The sequence below is a fragment of the Leucoraja erinacea genome, chromosome 6 (genome assembly GCF_028641065.1).
Source record: "Leucoraja erinacea ecotype New England chromosome 6, Leri_hhj_1, whole genome shotgun sequence".
NCBI classification, from domain to species: domain Eukaryota; kingdom Metazoa; phylum Chordata; class Chondrichthyes; order Rajiformes; family Rajidae; genus Leucoraja; species Leucoraja erinaceus.
The window spans coordinates 52,187,353-52,211,549 of record NC_073382.1 but is presented as its reverse complement, the minus strand read 5'-3'; the positions used below and the strand labels follow the sequence as shown (position 1 = coordinate 52,211,549).

Below are 24,197 nucleotides of genomic sequence, written 5' to 3'. Positions count from 1 at the left end.
TCGTGAAGACAGTACAAAGCCCCCACGCTGGTGCAATGAGCGGGGAGCTGGAGAGGGGAGGGAAGGGGTCACACACATGGCCGGGAAGCAGAGGGGTGTAGGTGGGGTGAAACTGAAGGGAGCGACAATCTGCTGCTGCCTGCACGCTGAGTTTAAAAGTTCCCACGCAAGACTCACGATACACTGTGTATCGTGTCTACCGTGGGAACTTTTTAACTCAGCGGGCAGGTAGCAGCAGATTGTCAATTATTAACCCTCCCGCGCAATATACTCTCACCTTCTCTTTTATGAATGGGGATTTAGTTCCCCTTTCTTCGAGGACCGACCGGAGGTTCCGCTGTCACCTCTGCGGGCCGCCCTCGGTGAACGTCCTGTCTCCCTGTCCCTGGGATAGTAGGGGGCGATCAAACAGCACAATACCCCCCTCCCCCTCCAACTCCAGAGGAATCCGCTCCCCGATGGGCCGCTACGGCGACAAGTGGCAGTTCGCCCACAGCCCGAGCTGCGCGACCCCAAGAACAAGAAGTACCTTCCACACTATCAGCTTCTGCCCATACACTGCGTGTTCCTCTGAAGTTGGAACGGGGCTGGGCTGGAGTTGCTGATCTGGGATCTCCGTGCTTGCAGTGGGCCTGGGGGTCGGTGTCCCGATGAGAGGGCGCAGCTCGGGCTGTGGGCGAACTGCCACTTGTCGCCGTAGCGGCCCATCGGGGAGCGGCTTCTGGTGGTCCTGACGTCTCCGGCCAGTTTGCAGTTTTCCTCTGGAGTTGGAATGGGGCTGGGCTGCTGCTGGCTGTGGGTCTCTGGGATCTCCGTGCTTGCGGTGGGCCTGGGGGTCGGTGTCCCGTTGGTCCTGACGTCTCCGGTGACTGCACTGCGCTGCTAGAATCACCGACGTGAAGACAGTGCAAAGCCCCCGCGCCGGTGCTATGAGCGGGGAGCTGGAGAGGGGAGGGAAGGGGTCACACACATGGCCGGGAAGCAGAGGGGTGTAGGTGGGGTGAAGCTGAAGGGAGCGACAATTTGCTGCTGCCTGCATGCTGAGTTAATAAATTCCCACGCAAGACTCACGATCCACTGTGTATCGTGTCTACCGTGGGAACTTTTTAACTCAGCGGGCAGGTAGCAGCATATTGTCAATTATTAACCCTCCCGCGCAATATACCCTCACCTCTTTTATGAATGGGGATTTAGTTCCCCTTTCTTCGAGGACCGACCGGAGGTTCCGCTGTCACCTCTGCGGGTCGCCCTCGGTGAACGTTTTCAAGGACCTTTCTTCAAGGACCGAAAAAATGTCGCTATTCGGAGGTTTTCGTTATTTGGATCGTCGGTTAAAAGGTTGTGCACCTGTATCAGCAACTGAAAATGAGCAGTTGAGGATCGGAAGATCTAATTTGGAGGTGAGCGATTAAACAATGCAAGTTTCTGTTTCAGACATTGCATGGAAAAGTTAAATTGATTCCACCACTGAACAGCAATAGAAGGATTATTTCTCTCGTATTTATATTCCTCAGGCATTCAATGACCGCACCAACATAATATTGGCACCCTTAACTGCTGAAAGTGCTCATATTGATAAAATAAAACATAGGCATGAACTGAATCACAAAGAATTGCTCCTGCAGGTTTCCTACTTTAAACAAACCTACTTAACAAGTGAAGACCAAGAAAAATGTGGTGTGCACATCAGTGTTAGATGATCAGTGACAGATTTCTTTTTAAGTAACCATTCTCCAAAGTTTACACCGGCGCACTTCAATGTGTACAACTTGCACATACAGGTGCACAACCTTTTATCCGAAAGCCTTGGGACCAGACACTTGTCGGATTTCGGACATTTTCGGATTTCCGAATGGAAGATTTTTAGCGTAGATTAGGTAGGTAGCGCGGGCGGCTTGAAAAGTCTGGAGCGGCTGCCTCCTCCCCGGAGACTGGGGAATCATTGTAAATCATTGCATAAATGTTAGTCAGTTAGTTTGGAGGGATTTTATGTGGTGGTGGTGGGGTGGGGTGAAGGGGGAAACTTTAATTCTTAGTCCCCTACCTGGTCGGCGACTCCCAACATCGTGGAGCTGGGGGCTCCGTCCGGCTGCGGGCGGCGCCGGTTGTAGCTCCGACCCCGGAAACTCTACCCCTGGCTGCGCGGCGCGCTCCAAATCCAGCGCCGCCCGCAGCCCCAGCTCCTTGAATGTTGGGAGTCGGCGGCCACAGCGCTCCGGAGCTTACCGCACGGCGACCCGGTAAGGCATTGCCCGCTCCCCGCTGGTATCCCAGCGCTGCGACGCCGCCAACTCCCAACATTCGCGGAGCTGGGGCTGCGGGCATCCGGCCGCGGGCGGCGGTGGATTTGGAGCGCCGCGCAGCCAGGAGTAGAGTTGCCAGGGTCGGAGCTACAACCGGCGCTGCCCGCGGCCGGACGCCCGCAGCCCCAGCTGGGAGTTGGCGGCCACAGCGCTGCGGAGCTTACTGCACGGCGACCCGGTAAGGCATTGACCGCTCCCCGCCTCTCCGACCAGGTAGGGGACTAAGAATTAAAGTTTACCCCTTCACCCCCCCCCCCCCCCCCCCTTCACCCCCCCCCCTTCACATAAAAGCCCTCCAAACTAATTGACTAACATTTAAGCAATGATTTACAGATGTTTAAGTGTCTCCCTGGTCTCCGGGGAGGAGGCAGCCGCTACAGTAGTACAGACCTGGGTTGACTGTGGGTCGTTTCGGGTCAAGTTTGGCGCCAAACGCGAGCTTTGGTGTGCAGACGACATCCTGGAAAAAATGGCCGGTTTTCGGAGTTTTTCGGTTTCCGGAACTCCGGATAAAAGGTTGTGCACTTGTACATGCAAAGGACATCGGGGTGGATGGGGGGCTTGTGTCATGACATTAAATGATATTTTGAAAACTGTGATTGCACTATTTCTTCTGAAACTTTATTTTAATAGCAGAAATTCAGAGCAGGGACCTGTACAATTACATTTTTCCCTTTCAGAATTTAACATGAATGAACAGTTGGAAAAGCAGCAGGCTTTTACTTACGCCAATATGTCTTATTTTGTTGTTAATAGTTTGACCATGTATATTGAGGGACTCAATAACTGAAACAGGTCCAAACCGGAGGGTTGAAACCTGCTTTAGTAATAGAGCCATAACAGGAAGTCCGTAGAATCAATTTTCTGCAGAGGTAGTTTTGTTCTTTAACTTTAGATTGTTAATTATTGGGCCATCCCACTCCTCTTCCCATCAGTATCCTCAAGCTCCTCCTGCCCCAGTCATCTCTTTGATTGACTAACATAGCCTTTCTCCTCACCGGTGGTCTTCCGTTCCTCTGCACCTCCCACCCATCCATCCCCAATCGAATGTCAATCACTTCACAATCTCCACCCTTCTTCATGGCAGGAGAGCGAAGAAGGGAATCTCTTTATATACATTTGTACATATAAGGTCAATTTTACCTTGTGGAACATTTGCTTCGGTGCAGTAAAATATCTGTGCAATGACAGACACCAGTTACACACTTTTCATGTAAGTTATTGTCACCTCATTTCCATCCTGTGCATTATATTTACTTTTATTATAAGTACCAATGCCATCTTAGTTCAGCATTATATTATTTTACTTTCATCCTTTTCTTTTAGGGAACTAACTAAGGAAGATGTAAGGTACTTTTTAATCGTATTTTATTTTAATTCATACGAATCTTTATATTAATAGCTCAATAGGCCCGAATCTGGTTGGACAAGAGGATGGGGATTGGACTTTGTGCCTTCCCCCACAGTGGGAATTACTGTGGGGGGATGGTTTTATGTTTTAATGTTAAACTTCTTGAATGCTATGTTTTTATTAGTGTGCTGCAAGGACATCTGAATTTCCCCTGAATAAGGGGATTAATAAAGTAATTCTAATTCTAATTAAGCACATTGTTTAATAAGCATTTTCATTAATCAATCGTTATAAAAGGTGCTAGTCATAGAGTGATACAGTGTGGAAACAGGCCCTTCGGCCCTACTCGCCCACACCGGCCAACAATGTCCCAGTTACCCTAGTCCCACTTGTCTGCGCTTGGTCCATAACCCTCCAAACCTTTCCTATCCATGTACTTGTCCAACTGTTTCTTAAGTGATGGGATAGTCCCAGCTTCAACAACCTCCTCTGACAGCTTGTTCCATACACCCACCACCCTCTGTATGAAAACGTTACCCCTCGGATTCCTATTTAAGAGCCTGTCCCACTGGACGAGCTAATTCAAGAGTTCTCCCTAGTTTCCCCTGATTCGAACTCGGAGAATTACGGTAATAGCCGCTCGTAGGTACTCGGGGCTCTCGTGGACATTTTTTAAACATGTTGAAAAATCTTCACGAGTCTTCACGAGCTTACCGCGTTTCCCGAGTACCTGCCGTTAACGTTACGAGACGTCCTGAGCTCCGACGTACCCGCTACGTACATTCTACGTGCTTACCACGAGTTTGATTTTTTTTAAACTCGGGAGAGATCTTGAATTACCTTAAATCTTTTGCCCTTCACCTTGAACCTATGTCCTCTGGTCCTCGATTCCCTACTCTGGGTAAAAGACTCTGTGCATCTACCCGATCTATTCCTCTCATGATTTTGTATACCTCTATAAGATCTCCCTCATCCTACTGCGCTTAATGGAATAGAGAACCAGCCTACTGAACCTCTCCCTATAGCTCACACCATCTAGTCCTGGCAACATCCTCGTCAATCTTCTCTGAACCCTTTCAAGCTTGACAATATCTTTCCTATAACATGGTGCCTAGAACTGAACACAATATTCTAAATGTGTTCTCACCAACATTTTATACAACTACAACATGACCTCCCAACTTCTATACTCAATACTCTGACTGATGAAGGCCAAAGTGCCAAAAGCTTTTTTGACCACCTTATCTACCTGCGACTCGACCTTCAAGGAACCATGCACGTACTCCTAGATCCTTCTGCTCAACAACACTACCCAGAGGCCTACCATTTACTGTGTAGGTCCTGCCCTTGTTTGACATCCCAAAACGCAACACCTCACACTTCTCTGTATTAAATTCCATCAACCATTCCTCCGGGGTGGGAGATTGCAACCTTCATGTGGTCCGCCCTGTTTCGACGAATGCAATCAACCCGGCGTGCACAATCAAATAAGATCAAATGGAACAAGTTGTCGTACAACTTTAGGCTGTGCACGCCATAAGCAAGAAGAAGAAGAACCAGTCTTCCGCCCACCTGGCCAATCGATCCTGCAGCAATCCTTCACAACCAACTTCACCATCTGCAAGACTACTAACATTTGTATCATCAGCAAACTTGCTCATCTTGCCTTGTATGTTCTCATCCAAGTCATTGATCTAGATGACAAACAGTAACGGGCCCAGCACCAAACTCTGTGGCACACGACTAGTCACAGGCCTCCCACTCTGAAAAGCAACCTTCTACCATCACCCTCTGCTTCCTTTCAGGGAGCCTATTTGTTATCCATTCAGCGATCTCTGAATATCTCTGTATATCCTCTCCCTCAGAATACTCTCCAGTAACTTACCAACTACAGATGTTAAGTTCACCGGCCTATAGTTCCCAGCATTTTCCCTTCTTGAAAAGAGGCACAACATTTGCCACCCTCCAATCCTCTGGCACCACTCCTGTATTTAAGGACGACTCATAAATTTCAACCAGGGCTCATGCAATTTCCTCTCTAGTTTCCTGCAATGTCCTTGGATATATCTGATTAGGCCCCGGAGATTTGTCTACCTTCAAACACGACAGTACCTTCAGTATTTCCTTGACGGTAACCCTGACTGCTCTCATGACAATTCCAGTCACTGCTCCAATTTCCTCCATCCAACTGTCTTTCTCCTCGATAAACACAAAGGAGAAATACTCATTGAAGACCTTGCCCATCTCCTGTGGCTCCACACAGAGGTGACCACTTTTATTCCTGAGAGGTCCCACTCTCTCTCCAGTTACCCTTTTCCTCCTTATGTATTTATAAAATATTTTGGGATTATCTTTTATGCTACCCACCAGAGCTATCTCCTGGCCCCTATTTGCCCTTCTGATCTCCTTTATTAGTTTGCTCCTTAGTTCCCGCAACTCCTCCAGGGATACACTTGATCCCAGCTGCCTATACCTGTCCCATACATCCTTCTTGTTTTTGACTAACGTCTCAATTTCCCTCATCAGCCAAGCTTCCTTACGTTTGCCTGCTTTGCCTTCACTCTAACACATCCTGAGCTCTCTTCCGTACACTTTTAAAAACATCCCACGTGGCCAATGTTCCTTTCCCCTCAAATAACCTGCTCCAGTCAACTTGAGCTAGACATTCACTCATACCCTCAAAGTTGGCCTTACCCTAGTTGAGCATTTTAACACGTGGACCCTCTCCCTCACGATCCATAACTATCGTAAACCTAATCGAACTGTGGTCACTTGCCCCAAAAGGCTCCTCCACACACACTTCTTTAACTTGCCCTTCCCAATTTCCCAATACTAGATCCAGCGTTGCCCTCTCATGTGTGGGGGCCTCCACATACTGTTTAAGAAAACTCTCCTGAACACTTTTAAGGAATTGCACCCCATCTAAACCCTTTCACGCTATGATTTTCCCAGTCTATATTGAGAAAATTGAAATCCCCTGCAACAACCTTATTTGACCTGCAGCCGTCTGCAATCTCCCGGCATATTTGCTCTCCTAACTCCCGTTGACTATTCAGGGGTCTGTAGTACACCCCAAACAAGGTGATCATCCCTTTCTTGTTCCTCAGCTCTACCCATATAGCCTCACTAGACAAACCGTCCGTAATGTCACCTCTGAACACAGCCGTGACATCATCTTTAACCAACAATGCAACTCCCCCTCCTCTTTTTTCCTCACCCCCATCTCTCCTGAAGCTCCTGTACCCCGCAACATTGAGCTGCCAGTCCTGCCCCTCCCTTAACCAGGTTTCAGTCATGGCTACAAAGTCCCAGTTGCTCGTACCTAGCCATGCCCTAAGTTCATCTGCCTTACCCGTCAAGCCCCTTGCATTAAAAATACCTGCTGTTTAAACCAACCCTTCATACTCACTCTCTGGCTTTTTGCCTATTCTGTCCATTAATCTTTCCCACACCACCCTCCATACCAACGTCTAGCCTCTCCTGTGTCCAGCACGAGATCCCACCCCCCTGTCCATCTAGTTTAAACCCTCCCGTGTAACATTAGCAAACCTTCCCACAAGGATGTTGGTCCCCCTCCAATTTAGGTGCAACCCAACCCTTTTCTACAGGTCACCCCTGCCCTGGAAGAGATCCCAATGATCCAGAAATCTGAATCCCTGCCCCATGCACCAACTCCTCAGCCATACATTCATATCCTCTATCTTCCTATTCTTGCCTTCATTAGCACGAGGCACTGGAAGCAATCCTGAGATCACTACCCTGTAGGTCCTGCTTTTCAGTCCTGCCCAATTCCATAAAATCTTGTTGCAGAACCTCCTTCCTCTTCCAACTTCTATCATTCGTGCTAACATGCACAACAACCTCCGGCTGCTCCCCCTCACTCTTGAGGATGTCGTGTTATTCTATTTCTCAAGCCCTCTGGGGAATATAGTACTTTCCCGTTTTCAGTTTTTCAACCTCGGGGAACCTTGTCATGCTCCGATCCTGCTTTGAATGTTATTGCAGTCTGACCATGAATATTTAGCAGGAAAAAGGACCACACATTAAATTCTGTCTGGAAAGAACTCATTCTCAGTGTAAGGAAGAGTGTAGTATAAAAGAAAGTATAGGAAAACATGCTCAGTAATATTAATTTGCTCCTCATCGAATGCTACAACCCCTTGAAGAATAGAAATAACCAGGCAAAAAAAAGCAAATCCTGGAAATCTGAAATAAATTGAGAAAATGTTGGAGGTATTCAAATGGCCAGGCAGCGGACATGGAGTGAGAAATAGAATTAACATTTCAGGTCCGTAACTTTTCATCTGTAACATTTTCTACTTTTACACATAATAAGCCAATCATGGTTATGATACGACTCAAAGATATCTAGAGGGAGTTGATTGGGCTGAAGTGGCACCTAATCTAAATTATGATTTCCATCAATACCAGGTGAAAGTTAACTAAGTTCTTTAGAACAACATTATGGGAGGATGAATTCACTCTGGTCTTTCAAAGAACAAGGTATTGGGGGTTCAGTATTGATGTTAAAGCACACGGTATTATCTAAATGGTGGCCGATTGGGAAAGGGGGAGATGCAGCGAGACCTGGGTGTCATGGTACACCAGTCATTGAAGGTAGGCATGCAGGTGCAGCAGGCAGTAAAGAAAGCGAATGGGTAGCTTTCATTGTTGAGTATAGGAGCAGGGAGGTTCTACTGCAGTTGTACAGGTCTTGGTGAGACCACACCTGGAGTATTGCGTACAGTTTTGGTCTCCAAATCTGAGGAAGGACATTATTGCCATAGAGGGAGTGCAGAGACGGTTCGCCAGACTGATTCCTGGGATGTCAGGACTGTCTTATGAAGAAAGACTGGATAGACTTGGTTAATACTCTCTAGAATTTAGGAGATTGAGAGGGGATCTTATAGAAACTTACAAAATTCTTAAGGGGTTGGACAGGCTAGATGCAGGAAGATTGTTCCCGATGTTAGGGAAGTCCAGGACAAGGGGTCACAGCTTAAGGATAAGGGGGAAATCCTTTAAAACCGAGATGAGAAGAACTTTTTTTCACACAGAGAGTGGTGAATCTCTGGAACTCTCTGCCACAGAGGGTAGTTGAGGCCAGTTCATTGGCTATATTTAAGAGGGAGTTAGATGTGACCCTTGTGGCTAAGGGGATCAGGGGGTATGGAGAGAAGGCAGGTACGGGATACTGAGTTGGATGATCAGCCAAGTCAAGTCAAGTCAAGTTTATTTGTCACATACACATACGAGATGTGCAGTGAAATGAAAGTGGCAATGCTCGCGGATTTTTTGTGCAAAAGACAAACAACAAAACAACCAAACACAATCATAACACACATATTCTTTTGCATAATAAATAATTGCCATGATCATATTGAATGGTGGTGCAGGCTCGAAGGGCCGAATGGTCTACTCCTGCACCTAATTTCTATGTTTCTATGTATTGGGGGTTCAGTATTGATGTGGATAGAGAACTGGCTTGCAAACAGGAAGCAAAGAGTAGCAGTAAACGGGTCATTTTCAGAATGGCAGGCAGTGACTAGTGGAGTACCGCAAGGCTCAGTGCTGGGACCCCAGCTATTAATGATTTGGACGAGGGAATTGAATGCAACATCTCCAAGTTTGTGGATGACACGAAGCTGGGGAGCAGTGTTAGCTGTGAGGAGGATGCTAGGAGGCTGTAAGGTGACTTGGATAGGCTGGGTGAGTAGGCAAATGCATGGCAGATGCAGTATTATGTGGATACATGTGAGGTTATCTACTTTGGGGGCAAAAACAGGAAAGTATACTATTATCTAAATGGTGGCCGATTAGGAAAAGGGGAGATACAACGAGACCTGGGTGTCATGGTACACCAGTCATTGAAAGTAGGCATGCAGGTGCAGCAGGCGAAGAAAGCGAATAATATGTTAGCATTCATAGCAAAAGCATTTGAGTATAGGAGCAGGGAGGTTCTACTGCAGATGTACAGGGTCTTGGTGAGACCACACCTGGAGTATTGCGTACAGTTTTGGTCTCCAAATCCGAGGAAAGACATTCTTGCCATAGAGGGAGTGCAGAGAAGGTTCACCAGACTGATTCCTGGGATGTCAGTACTTTCATATGAAGAAAGACTGGATAGACACGGCTTGTACTCGCTAGAATTTAGGAGATTGAGGGGGGACTCTTATAGAAACTTACAAAATTCTTAAGGGGTTGGACAGGCTAGATGCAGAAAGATTGTTCCCGATGTAGGGGAAGTCCAGGACAAGGGGTCACAGTTTAAGGATAAATGGGAAATCCTTTAGGACCGAGATGAGAAAAGCATTTTTCACACAGAGAGTGGTGAATCTCTGGAACTCTCTGCCACAGAAGGTAGTTGAGGCCAGTTCACAAGACAAGATACAAGATGAATTGGCCATATTTAAGAGGGAGTTAGATGTGGCCCTTGTGGCTAAAGAGATCAGCGGGTATGGATAGAAGGCAGGTACAGGATACTGTTGGATAATCAGCCATGATCATATTGAATGACGGTGCAGGCTCGAAGGGCCGAATGGCCTACTCCAGCACCTATTTTTCTATGTTTCTATAGGCAAATGAGATGTGTTTTTAAGAAGTTTATGATTAGAAATCAAATGGAATAACTTAATATAGCCTACTGTTCAAAACTAGGGGGGAGGACAAATCTACCAGATTCCCTTTCGAAATAATCTGCTATAAGGAATTTATGATAATTAAATCAGGCTCACTGATTCAGAATGAACATTGTAAAAGCTAGGAGGTTAAACTCTCTTTTTCACCAGAATGAAGGTTTTGGTACTTATCATCAACTAGGATGCAGTAAGGCAAGTAGTTGCTGACAATAGAATGTGCATGAATGTAGGGAGAATCTCAAAACTTTCCTGAAATTCTTTGTAGCCAATTATGTATTTTTTGAACTGTGATTATTGTAATACAGATCATTTTTATCAAGTATGGTCAGGTAAATGTCTGGTTTATCAAGTCTGATAGATGTTAATCGAATTAATCGAATTTTATCGGCAAGAGTAATAAGACTATTCCAAATTACAAAACAGGAACATTTTGAGTTTGGTGACAAGCCACATAAACTTTTAGCTCGCCAATTGAAAAAACAAGAAAGGGAAAATACTATAACCAAAATTAAATCAGAGAAAGGCGAATTACTAATATTACCTAAAGATATTAATAATAGATTTGCCCAATTTTACCAAAACTTATATACATCTAAAATTAAAATAGAAGATAGTAAAATAAAAACATTTCTAGATAACTGTAATCTTCCAATACTGGACCCTTTGGAACAAGAGGAACTAGGAGCTCAAATTACAATCAAAGAAATAAGTGAAACAATAAAATCGCTGAAAAATGGTAAGACACCGGGACCAGATGGTTTTAATAATGAATTTTATAAAAAATTTCAGGAGATAACGGCCCCTTATTTATTTAATTTATACTCCCATGCTTTTAAAGAAAACAAACTACCTGAAACACTAACAGAATCAACTATTACGCTTATTCCAAAAAAAGATAAAGATTTAGAAGATCCGGGCTCGTACAGAGCTATATCACTTTTAAATACAGATCAGAAAATTTTAGCAAAGATTTTAGCAAGTAGATTAAGCAAATATATTAGTAAACTGATAAACCCTGATCAAACGGGGTTTATACCTAAAAGATACTCATTTAATAATCTGAGACGTCTGTTTAATATAATGTACTCGCATAAAGTAGAGGAAGAAGATATATCAATTATTTCTTTGGATGCAGAGAAAGCATTTGATCAGGTAGAGTGGCAATATTTATATAAAGTACTACAAAAATTTAACATGGGAGAGAATTTTATAACATGGGTAAAATTATTATATGATAAACCGATGGCAAGAATTTTAACTAATAACATGTTATCTCAAAAATTTCAACTATCAAGGGGTAATAGGCAGGGATGTGCACTATCACCCCTGCTATTTGCCCTTATGATAGAACCTCTGGCTGAAAGTATAAGAATTCATCCGAATATTCAGGGCTATAATACCAGGGACTCAAAGAATAAAATCTCATTATATGCAGACGATATACTTTTATATATTACAAAGTCACAAACGAGCATACCAAATTTATTAAACTTAATAGAGGAATTTGGGTCTTTTTCTGGATATAGAATAAACTGGAACAAAAGCGAAATCATGACATTAAAACCTCAAGAACCTACACACTTACTGAAGTTCCCCTTTAAAATCGCAACAGAAAAATTTAAATATTTGGGTATTCAGATTACTAGAAAATATAAAGCATTATTCAATGCTAATTTCATACCTTTATTAAATAAACTTAATACACAGATTAAATTTTGGAAAACACTTCCCTTATCATTATTAGGTAGAATAAATGCAATAAAAATGATCTTCCTACCACAATTACTATACCTATTTCAGTCTATACCGGTATATATACCAAAATATTTTTTTAAAAAATTAGACTCTAACATTACAAATTATATTTGGGACTATAAATCACATAGAATCACAAAAAAACACTTATGTAAACCAAAAGAGGTCGGGGGACTTTCACTTCCGAATTTTATGTATTATTACTGGGCAGTGCATATTAAGAATATGATTTATTGGTTGGATAGTTCTACACAACAGACAGAATGGATAAAAATGGAGAAGGAGGATTGTCATCCTTGTAATATAGGAACGATCCTCTTTTCCCCCAAAAAACTGAATAACACAATATATAAGAAGAACCCAATTATATATGGTACAATAAGAATTTGGAAACAAATAAAATTATCTTTAAAATTAAGAAATCTATCACTGTTAATGCCAATTGCGAATAACCCTTTATTTAAACCATCTCTTATTGATAAGACATATAACCAATGGGAAAGTCTCGGAATTAGAAGGATCAGGGATATGTACGAAACAGGAAACCTACTATCATTCCAACAACTACAATTAAAATTTAAATTGAAAAACAATCAATATTTTAAATATCTTCAGATTTGCGACTTTGTGAAAAAATATATACAAGGATATCAAAAAGTAACTCCTGACTTATTGGAAGAAGCAATGAATATTGAAGCTGACTCACAAAAATTAATATCCTATTTATATAATAGTATTCTAAATATAGACCTACCATCGACAGAGGTACTTAGAGAAGAGTGGGAACGGGAATTAATGATAAAAATTACGAAGGTTAAATGGGAAAAATACCTGATATATATTCACAAATGTTCAATTAATGTAAGACATAATCTAATACAATTTAAAATTGTACATAGATTATATTATTCAAAAACAAGATTGAACAAATTTTATCCAAATATATCCGCCACTTGTGATAAATGTCTAGCCCAAAAGGCAACTATAACACACTCCTTAGTTTCCTGCATAAAACTTTATAGATTTTGGAATGATATTTTTGAAATACTTACAAAATTATTCAAGACAAGAATGGAACCTAATACTGAAATGATTATATTTGGTGTAATGGAAGATGGGAATAAATTGAACACATCTCAAAATCTATTCCTTAATTATGGTTTAATAATAGCAAAAAAATTAATACTTAAATTTTGGAAGGGTACATCAATACCAACGCTTAAAATGTGGATTGCAAGTATGTTGGACACTGCTCATCTTGAGGAAATGCGATTCCTCCTAATGGATAAATCAGACCAATTCATAACGAGTTGGTCTCCATTCGTCGTTTTTTTGGAATCATATGGTGTAACACAATTGTAAAAAATAACTGTTTCAGGACTGGACGAGGGTTGGTCAAGACTATAAATAATGATCTCCTTTTCTTTTCACTATTTTCTCTCTCAACTTTCTTCATTTACTCGTTTTCTTTCTTCACACACTATATATTTCACATTTTTCTATCCTTTACTATCTAACCTCTTTTTCTTATTCTCATCTTTTTTCAATGTAACAGAAGTTGTACATAAAATGTATTATGAAAATATATATTAAGCACTTTGGTGCCATATGACTGTGCTTACTTCTAATAAAATAAAATATAAAAAAAAAAAAAAAAAAAAAAAAAAAAAAAAAAAGTCTGATAGATGCATCGGGTAAGAGAAGCCATCCTTCACACTCAGTTCGGGTTAAGCATGTAAGGCAATCTTCGAATGAAAACTGATCCTGTATTCTGTTCTTTAATGAATTATCTATATGAACCTTAACTGATTCACTGGAAAAATATATTAGAATACATTTTAAATCAAAAAGTCAATTCTAGGTTTGTTGGAATAGTAATAGACCAGCACCGCAAAAGTTGCAGGTGTTTTACTGTACTTACAGAGTTACGGTCCCGGAGCTGGCCCCTGACCCGACCAATACAAACAACAAGTTGACCCATGCAGCTAGGCATATCACTGGCTTTCAGAAACATTTCAAGAACTGAAATGGGAGGGAGAGGAGCCAGAGGTCATGGTACATATAGGTACCAATGACATAGGTAGAAAAAGAGAAGTCCTGAAAGGAGAATTTAGGGAGTTAGGAAGAGGGTTAAGGAGAAGGACCGCAAAAGTAACAATCTCAAGATTACTGCCTGTGCCACGCGACAGTGCGAGTAGGAATGGAGTGAGGTGGAGGATAAATGCATGGCTGAGGGACTGGTGCGGAGGGCAGGGATTCAAGTTTCTGGATCATTGGGACCTCTTTTGGGGAAGGTGTGACCTGTACAAAAAGGACGGGTTGCACTTGAACCCGATGGGAACCAATATCCTGGCGGGGAGATTTGCAAAGGCTACTGGTGTGACTTTAAACTAGAACGGTTGGGGGGGAGGGACTCAAATAGAGAAAGCTGGTAGACATTGTGTGAGGCAGGAGGCAGAGAAGGGAAGCACTCAGACCCAACATGTAGGGGAGAAAGAAGAAAAAGATAATAAACAGAGAATAAGAGGCGGTGGGTTTTTTAAATGTATATATTTTAATGCTAGGAACATTGTAAGAAAGGTGGACGATCTTAGAGCCTGGATTGACACCTGGAAGTATGATGTTGTGGCGATTAGTGAAACATGGTTGCAGGAGGGCTGTGATTGGAAACTAAATATTCCAGGATTTTGTTGCTTCAGGTGTGATAGAATTGGAGGGGCAAGAGGTGGAGGTGTTGCATTGCTTGTTAGGGAAGATATTACAGCAGTGCTTTCTTGGTTCTTCTTGGTTTCTTGGTCCTCCAAAATATTCCAAATGGAATTTAAACTGGAGGTGGTGAAGGGAGGGCTTAAACCAGAAAGGGTTATTCTTTGGCAGGATAGATTAGAGGGCTCGTCTTGGGAGGCTATTTGGGTGGAACAGAGAAATGGGATAGGTGTAGCAACACTTATAGGGGTGTATTATAGACCGCCTAATGGGGAGCGAGAATTGGAAGAGCAAATATGTAAGGAGATAGCAGATATTAGTAGTAAGCACAAGGTAGTGATTGTGGGAGATTTCAATTTTCCACACAAAGACTGGGAAACATATTCTGTAAAAGGGCTGGATGGTTTGGAGTTTGTAAAATGTGTGCAGGATAGTTTTTTGCAGCAATACATAGAGGTACCTACTAGAGAAGGGGCAGTGCTGGACCTCCTGTTACGAAATGAGACGGGTCAGTTGATGGAGGTATGTGTTGGGGAGCACTTCGGGTCCAGTGATCACAATACCATTAGTTTCAATATAATTATGGAGATGGTCAGAACTGGACCAAGGGTTGAGATTTTTGATTGGAGAAAGGCTAACTTTGAGGAGATGCAAAAGGATGTAAAAGGAGTGAAGTGGGACATTTTGTTTTATGCGAGGAATGTAGTAGAGAAATGGAGGGCATTTAAAGGTGAAATTTTAAGAGTACAGAATCTTTATGTCCCTGTTCGGTTGAAAGGAAAGAGTAATTATTGGAAAGAGCCATGGTTTTCAAGGGAAATTGGACACTTGGTTCGGAAAAAGAGAGAGATCTACAATAATTATAGGCAGCATGGAGTAAATGAGGTGCTTGACGAGTATAAAGAATGTAAAAAGAATCTTAAGAAATAAATTAGAAAAGCTAAAAGAAGATATGAGGTTGCTTTGGCAAGTAAGGTGAAAGTAAATCCAAATGGTTTCTACAGCTATATTAATAGCAAAAGGATAACGAGGGATAAAATTGGTCCATTAGAGAGTCAGAGTGGACAGCTATCTGCAGAGCCAAAAGAGATGGGGGAGATATTGAACAATTTCTTTTCTTTGGTATTCACCAAGGAGAAGAGTATTTAATTATGTGAGGTAAGGGAAACAAGTAGCGTAGCTATGGAGACAATGAGGATCAAAGAAGAGGAAGTACTGACACTTTTGAAAAATATAAAAGTGGATAAGTCTCCAGTTCTTGACAGAATATTCCCTAGGACATTGAGGGAAGTTAGTGTAGAAATAGCAGGGACTATGACAGAAATATTTCAAATGTCATTAGAAATGGGAATGGTGCCGGAGGATTGGCGTACTGCACATGTTGTTCCATTGTTTAAAAAGGGTTCTAAGAGTAAACCTAGCATTTAAAATCCTATTAGTTTGATGTCAGTGGTGGGCAAATTAATGGAAAGGATACAGAGATAATATATATAATCATCTGGATAAACAGGGTCTGATTAGGAACAGTCAACATGGATTTGTGCCTGGAAGGTCATGTTTGACTAATCTTCTTGAATTTTTTGAAGCAGTGGATGTTGTCTATATGGACTTCAGTAAGGCCTTTGACAAGGTTCCACATGGAAAGTTGGTTAAGAAGGTTCAATTGTTGGGTATTAATAGTGGAGTAGCAAGATGGATTCAACAGTGGCTGAATGGGAGATACCAGAGAGTAATGGTGGATAACTGTTTGTCAGGTTGGAGGCCGGTGACTTGTGGGGTGCCTCAGTGATCTGTGTTGGGTCCACTGTTGTTTGTCATATACATCAATGACCTGGATGATGGTGTGGTGTGAATTGGATTAGTAAGTATGCAGATGATACTAAGATAGGTGGTGTTGTGGATAATGAAGTAGATTTTCAAAGTCTACAGAGAGATTTAGGCCATTTGGAAGAGTGGGCTGAAAGATGGCAGATTGAGTTTAATGCTGATAAGTGTGAGGTGCTACATCTTGACAGGACAAATCAAAATAGGACTACATGGTAAATGGTAGGGAATTGAAGAATGCAGGTGAACAGATGGATCTGGGAATAACAGTTCCCTGAAAGTGGAATCTCATGTAGATATAGGGTGGTAAAGAAAGCTTTTGGTGTGTTGGCCTTAATAAATCAGAGCATTGAGTATAGAAGTTGGGATGTAATGTTAAAATTGTACAAGGCATTGGTAAGGCCAATTCTGGAATATGGGGTACAATTCTGGTCGCCAAATTATAGGAAAGATGTCAACAAAATAGAGAGAGTACAGAGGAGATTTACTAGAATGTTACCTGGGTTTCAGCACCTAAGTTACAGAGAAAGGTTGAACAAGATAGGTCTTTATTCTTTGGAGCGCAGAAGGTTAAGGGGGGGATTAGATAGAGGTCTTTAAAATTATGAGAGGGATAGACAGAGTTGACGTGGATAAGCTTTTTCCATTGAGTGTAGGGAAGATTCAAACAAGAGGACATGATTTAAGGATTAAGGGACAAAAGTTTAGGGGCAACATGAGGGGGAACTTCTTTACTCGGAGAGTGGTAGCTGTATGGAATGAGCTTCCAGTGGAAGTGGTGAAGGCAGGTTCGTTTTTATCATTTAAAAATAAATTGGATAGGTATATGGACAAGAAGAGAATGGAGGGTTATGGTCTGAGTGCAAGTAGATGGGACTAGGGGAAAGTAAGTGTTTGGCACGGACTAGAAGGGCCGAGATGGCCTGTTTCCGTGCTATAGTTGTTATATATATACACTATGTTACTTTGGAAAAGTTAATATACAAAATGAGAAAAATTCAAAAAATTGCCATCCGAGCCAATCCCTCTTTTCACTGCTGTCATTGAACAGGAGAAGGGTCTTGACCCGAAACAACGCTCTTTCCTTCTCTCCAGAGATGCTGACTGTCCCACTGAGTTACTCCAGCATTTTGTGTCTTATCATTGGACAGGAGGTAAAGTCCCGCACCACCAGGTTCAGGAACAGCTACTTTGCTACAGCCATCAGGTTCTTGAACCAAATTATACAACTATAATCCTATCTTGACAACAGAACACAAGGGTCCACCTCTTGTACTACTTTGGACATTTTTTTCTTTTTGTGTTATTGTGTTTTTGCATCTAGATTTTTGTGTCATCTTCTTTTTAGAATCTTTGTATAAATTTATTTTGTGCATTTGTCTTGCCATGTGCCTGTGATGCGGTTGCAAGCAAGATTTTTCATTGTATCTGTACTTCACTGTACTCGTGCACGTAACAATAAGCTTGGACTTGGATTTTGGTACAGGCATAATGGATTGAACGGCAGAGCAGACGCAATGCCCAAATGACTTACTTCAGTTATTTCTTATCATTTGTCAATACAGATTTTAATATCCACTGGAACTTTCCTTTAAAAGGATTAAACATTCTAAAAGCAGACTACATTTTATTAGGATTGATTTCCTTGCTGCCTTAGTTCATCTCATCTGGGATGCAGACACAATCTTTCACTTTGTAAAGTGTTCAGTTGTTTGTGACTAAAATCCAGTTGACGTGGTTACAGTATATAATAACAGTGCAAACTTATCATAAATGACCAAGAACGTTGATCAGAAGAAATTCATTTGTTTTATTTAATTTCTTTAAACAGTAAATTGAATAAAAAGGAGTTGGAAAAGAAAAAGTTTGATCAGGCAATAGGGTGAGTATTTCACTTGCAATCTGCCATTGATAATTCTAATTACACTGTTCCTGACCATGAATTATGACGTCCATGTCCGAGGTGAACTGAATTATAGCTTATGATCTGCAAAAAGAATAACTGTTTAGAACTACAGAGGCTCAAGAGCTGGTTGGGTGTTCATCTTTTGGATGTGCCTAGTGGTACAAAGATAAAAAACTAAAACGGATAATTTTACTATTAAAATCAAACAAATTAATTTATTAGTATTATATTCAAGCTGTCACTTGCATATATTATCTATGTTTTTAAATATGGAAGTTAACTATCTTTGTGATTTATTTAAATATTTGTTGTGAAACAGAAGTACTTGCGCACTTTGTTCTCAAGTCAACTAGAAATGTATTTATTTAATCAGTCTTTTACCTTGAGGAGGGAGAGAGACCGTTCACCCTATTGGTTTGGTGCACACATTCTCTCCCTTATCATGCTGTTTGTTCCATTTATCACTGGCCTTCAGGATCAGGTCCTGCCCATTCGTTTTTTATGTTTTTTTATTGAACAAGCGCTCATTCAGGAACTCTGGTCTTAATGGTCATATTCCTTTTCTATGCTTTATTTTACTAGCTGGGTAATTACAATTTGTTTAATTTGCTGGCTTCTCAGGTATGATCTCGTTCTAGGTAGGAATAGATCGCTGATTTGCATCAAATATATGGGTGATATTAAAACTATATTCACTCAAGCATTGCTGTGGGACCAGAACATGTCCACTCTACAAGACGATCCTGCACCCTATGCCAAATATCATGGCGCAAGGGGATCGCTCGTACAAATCTATAGTCATATAGCCAATCCAGCCTTGCCTGATTACTAAAATACATTGTTTCCAAGACACATTCTGGAGAAATTCCTTTGCATTTATTTCACATCCTTCCTATAATGTGATGATCTACACACAGTTCTCCAGCTATGACCTAATAAGTGTTTTATAAAGTTGTACTAAAAACTCCTGACCCTTGTATACTATACCCTGGTTAATGAAGGCAAGTATCACATATGTTTTCTTCACCACATCATCTACTATGCCTTATTTTCCTGGATCCAAGAGTTGTACACTAAGGTCCCTCTGTTCCTCAATATTCCCTGAAGCCCTAACTTTCGTTGTCTATATCTAACCCTCATTTGCCCTCCCAAACTAAATGAGCTCACACAAAGCATCACCCTTCAAAGAAGTAGATATTTTATCTCAAACAAGTAACCATATCAGTAAGTTGGTCTCTCACTCCTCAAAATGAAAGATTGGTCAAAGAAATACATTTCTATCTGACCTGAGAGTGATTTTCTTCCTTCAGCTCAAAATAATTTGCATGTTTTGTCTTTTAAGAGACTGCTTGCATTTAGAAACCGTGAATGCTATTCTGAGATATAAGCCCTGCTTTGTAATACAGCAGCTATTTCACTTGTTAACAGTTAAGAAGTAATCCATTGCTCAATGTATTAAACATATGATGTTGTTATGTATCTGAACTAAAGCAATTCAAACAAATTTGCTCTGGACAATAAAGAAGCAATGTTTTTTTTCTAACATAATATATAAGACAGAATATATTAAGACAACAGTTTAACCATTGTTCATTAATTATAACCATTTTATTCTGTTCATCCACTGATGGAATAAAGTGCATTTCAAAACTGCATTAATTTGGATTTAACTTTCATAATTATTAGTGATTTATTATACAAAGTAAATATGAGGAAAGTGTACAGAATTCATATTTGTAATATATTCATCAATAAACCTTTGCTTAACAAAAGTAATCTCTTTCCTGCAACATTAATATAAAATAAAGCTATCATACTGTAGACACAAAAAGCTGGAGTAACTCAGCGGGACAGGCAGCATCTGACTGAAGAAGGATCTCGACCCAAAACATCACCCATTCCTTCTCTCCAGAGATGCTGCATGTCCCGCTGAGTTACTCCAGCTTTTTATGTCTATCTTCAGTTTAAACCAGCATCTGCAGTTCTTTCCAACACACTATCTTGTACTGAACTGCCAGTAGCCCAATATTTATATTGTGGTTACCATTTTTACCACATGGAATTTAGAAGGATGAGAGGGGATCTTATTGAAACATATAAGATTATTAAGGGTTTGGACACACTAGAGGCAGGAAACATGTTCCCGATGTTGGGAGAGTCCAGAACCGGGGGCAACAGTTTAAGAATAAGCGGTAAGCCATTTAGAACGGAGATGAGAAAAAGCTTTTTCACACAGAGTTGTCAATCTGTTGAATTCTCTACCTCAGAAGGCAGTGGAGGCTAGTGGAGACTCACCCAGCCGCTCAATTCTATCAACATATGACAGTCCCACCATCCCGGGAATTAACCTTGTAAACCTTCGCTGCACTCCCTCAATTGCAAGAATGTCCTTCCTCAAATTTGGAGACCAAAACTGCACACCATACTCCAGGTGTGGTCTCACTAGGGCCCTGTACAACTGCAGAAGAACCTCTTTGCTCCTATACTCAACTACTCTCAATATGAAGGCCAACATGCCATTCACTTTCTTCACTGCCTGCTGTACCTGAATGCTTACTTTCAGTGACTGCTGAACTCGCTGTACTTCCCCTTTTTCCCAACTTGACACCATTCAGATAATAATCTGCCTTCCTGTTTTTGTCACCAAAGTGGATAACCTCACATTTATCCACATTAAACTGCATCTGCCATGTATCTGCCCACTCACCCAAAGTGTCCAAGTCACCCTGCAACATAGTATCCTCCTCACAGTTCACCCTGCCACCCAGCTTTGTGCCTACCCATATCATTAGGTGTCCTGTTATATTTGTGGCAGTGTCTACAATTCCCACATTGACATCATTAGCCATCTCAAACCCCATAAAATATAAATGGAAGCAAGTTCACCTTGATCCCAAAGGACTGCCTCACAGGAAGAAATAACCGGGTAATTTGCCCTTTGCATCATTACTGCCCCCATTAGATCCATTTGAAAATTCTACCAAAATATATATATTTTATTAACTATATGCTGAATAGTTTTGTCATATTATTTCAATTTAATCACATTTTTACCTGTGCATTTATTGCTCTCTAACTTACAGGTTTTCATTTGCTATAGTGGGAATTAATATCACTGACCTTGCATACTCTCTGCTTATAAATGGATCATTGAAAACTCATTTGTATAATGTTGCTCCTGAGGCGCCATCCCTTGTCCAATTCCACAAAGTCTTCTGTAAGTTGATTCCGCATATAAACTTAAGTATCCTTTTCGTGAAGTGATAGCTGTTGAAATGTTGTTTTGGTTTTCCAGCATTAATGTTCCCTGAAAGCTTGGGTATAAATATATAGTAGCAGTTATAGTTTGTTGTTTATCTATTGTTTGAGTTTGGATCCAAATATGCAAAGTCTGGATGCTCTAATCCCTGTTCAGATATACTGTAATTTATAGAACCAGATTGTCCGAACACGTACCCTGATGCAATACTTTTTTTACTGTAGTGTAAGATTATTTTCAATTTATTCAATCACCAGTACTAAACTTGCCAAAGTATGCTCTTGCTACAGTTGCTGAAAGCTTGACCTCTTCTTATCCTGTTAATATAACACATCCTGCAACTCAGTAGATCAAATGTTTCAAGTTGCCTGGCTTTCATTTTAGAGATCTAAGTCACTGAATAATTCAAGGTGCATTGTTGTAAATTGCATTGTTTACTGTTCTGTCCACATTTTAACTTTCAAGATGATAAATACTTGTTTTCCCTATGATCATGCAGGCTACCTGATGTACGAGTTTCACAAATTCTGGATTGAAGAGGATCCTCTTGACATAATGGAATTTAATCGTGTTCGAGAGAAGTTCCACAAGCGGATTATAAAGCAACTTCAGAACGTGGACATGACCCTGTGCCCTCATTTTGCAGCCTCAGAAAGTCTGATGAATATGTAATCATCCTTCCATTTGTCATATCACTGCCTCACGTCCGTACAAGTCTGTGAGTTGATTTTAAGAAACTGAATTTAAATCACAGCATTGATCACAACCAGCATATCTAATGACCATGGTGACTGTATGCATGCTTTATTTTAAGTATAATACTTCTCTATTTGGAACAGTATAAAGTACTACACATGCTATACATTCACGTGAACAATGGAGATTGTCTCCATAAACATTTGCTCATATTGTGGCAGCATGGAGTGTTACATTTTAATCATTCGAAGAAACCTTTTGCAATGTTTACATGCATAAACGCTCATACACTGCTCCTCTCTCATTCTGCTTTGAAATGTTGTAATCTGTAGTTCTGTAGTCCTTTGATTTAAAATCCTTTAATCATGATTTGCACAAAATTACGAACAATATTTATTGTTGAAGAATGTATTTTGATCAAATAATTTGTGAATATACATAACTACACACATTAATGGCATTTTATGGAATTTAGGTATATATTTGGTAACTTTAGCATCCCAACAAATATAGATGTGTACGTTTATTGAAATTGTACTTCAGTATGTATAAATTAGAGCAAATATCTTTTTGTTTTGATAGATCTGTTCTTCAAGTTTAGTCGCAAATAGCTCGTACTGTCTGTCAAAAAATCTGAGTTATCTGTTCTCAGCATTAAATGTAATTAGCAGTTTGGCACTATATGACATTATTAATCTTACTTACTGATTTGCAGACTAGCTATTGGTGCATGTGAATGTACAGTAGACTCCACACATTTGTTTCTAAGTGTCTTTCTGGATAATAAACAGGTAGTTTTGTGAATTATCACACCAGTGCCATATTTACGAACAATGACTGCTTGAAGATTTAATAACTTTTTTTAAGCATTGTTAATCCCTGCCATGGCATATGTACACATAAATGTATGTTACTGTTTAAGAAGCAATAGATGATGAGTTTATAGTTAAAATATTGTAGTATAAGAAGGTCATTAAAGGAGCATCACCAAGATGAAAATGTGTTTATTAACACAACAAATATAAAAGTATATATTGTATTTAATTGCAACAGCTTGTCATTTGTGCAGATCATCTTAAAGTTAATGCATACTTTTTCTTCTCAATCTTTGATTAATTAAGTTGATGGTCCGCAAATTATCCAGAACTTATTTTTAAGCAAGCTGTATACTTTTCATTTTGTATTTTTCATTGGTGTTAGTATTGTAATGAAACAAAAAGTACAAGATTTTTAATGTAATACTATAAATGTATTATTCTTTGCTTTAATACCTCACCTCCCTCAAAATATGTGAAGTTTAACATACTTGAGCATACTGGATTTTAATGTTGCTTAATTTAAGTATAGTAATGTCATTATCATAGGATCCTCCAGATTTTGTTAAAGAAAAAAATTGTAATTGTAACTTCTTTGAACATTGCCTTAGTATCTGTAAGGATCACTGTATTAATTGTGCTTGTTTAAACAAAGTATTCTGATTTTTTAAGAACAGCATGAATCATGCATATTTTCACTAATTATCAAATGTATCTGCAGTTAATGAATTTCTGAACTTTTGCAAGATAGTTATGTTTGCTTGCCTAAATTTATTTTTCTCTCCTCTGCAATGAAAAAAATATCTAAAAGGAATATTCCTAAATGCATCCTTTGTAATAAATTTACTTCATAATGCATTTTTTACCTCTTAGATGGAAATATTAAGACTTTTTTCTTAATTTACTAAAAATATGTGGGAAAATGTGAAGGTATCAATTGTGGG

The 24,197-nt window shown here is 40.4% G+C and overlaps 1 protein-coding gene across 2 annotated transcripts in view; it reads left to right on the top strand.

Annotated features, from left to right (window-relative positions):
- Window positions 1-23,927, top strand: part of elmod1 (ELMO/CED-12 domain containing 1) — a 38,021-nt gene extending 14,094 nt beyond the window's left edge. The window contains exons 8-11 of one of the 2 annotated variants that reach the window (XM_055637036.1): window positions 3,630-3,653; window positions 18,409-18,459; window positions 21,567-21,700; window positions 22,242-23,927. In XM_055637036.1, the coding sequence (XP_055493011.1) occupies window positions 3,630-3,653; window positions 18,409-18,459; window positions 21,567-21,700; window positions 22,242-22,414 (382 nt within the window). In that variant the 3' untranslated portion in view covers window positions 22,415-23,927. The remainder of the gene's footprint in view (window positions 1-3,629; window positions 3,654-18,408; window positions 18,460-21,566; window positions 21,701-22,241) is intronic. The other variant, XM_055637037.1, reaches the window with a different exon arrangement.
- The last annotated feature ends 270 nt before the right edge of the window (window positions 23,928-24,197 follow it).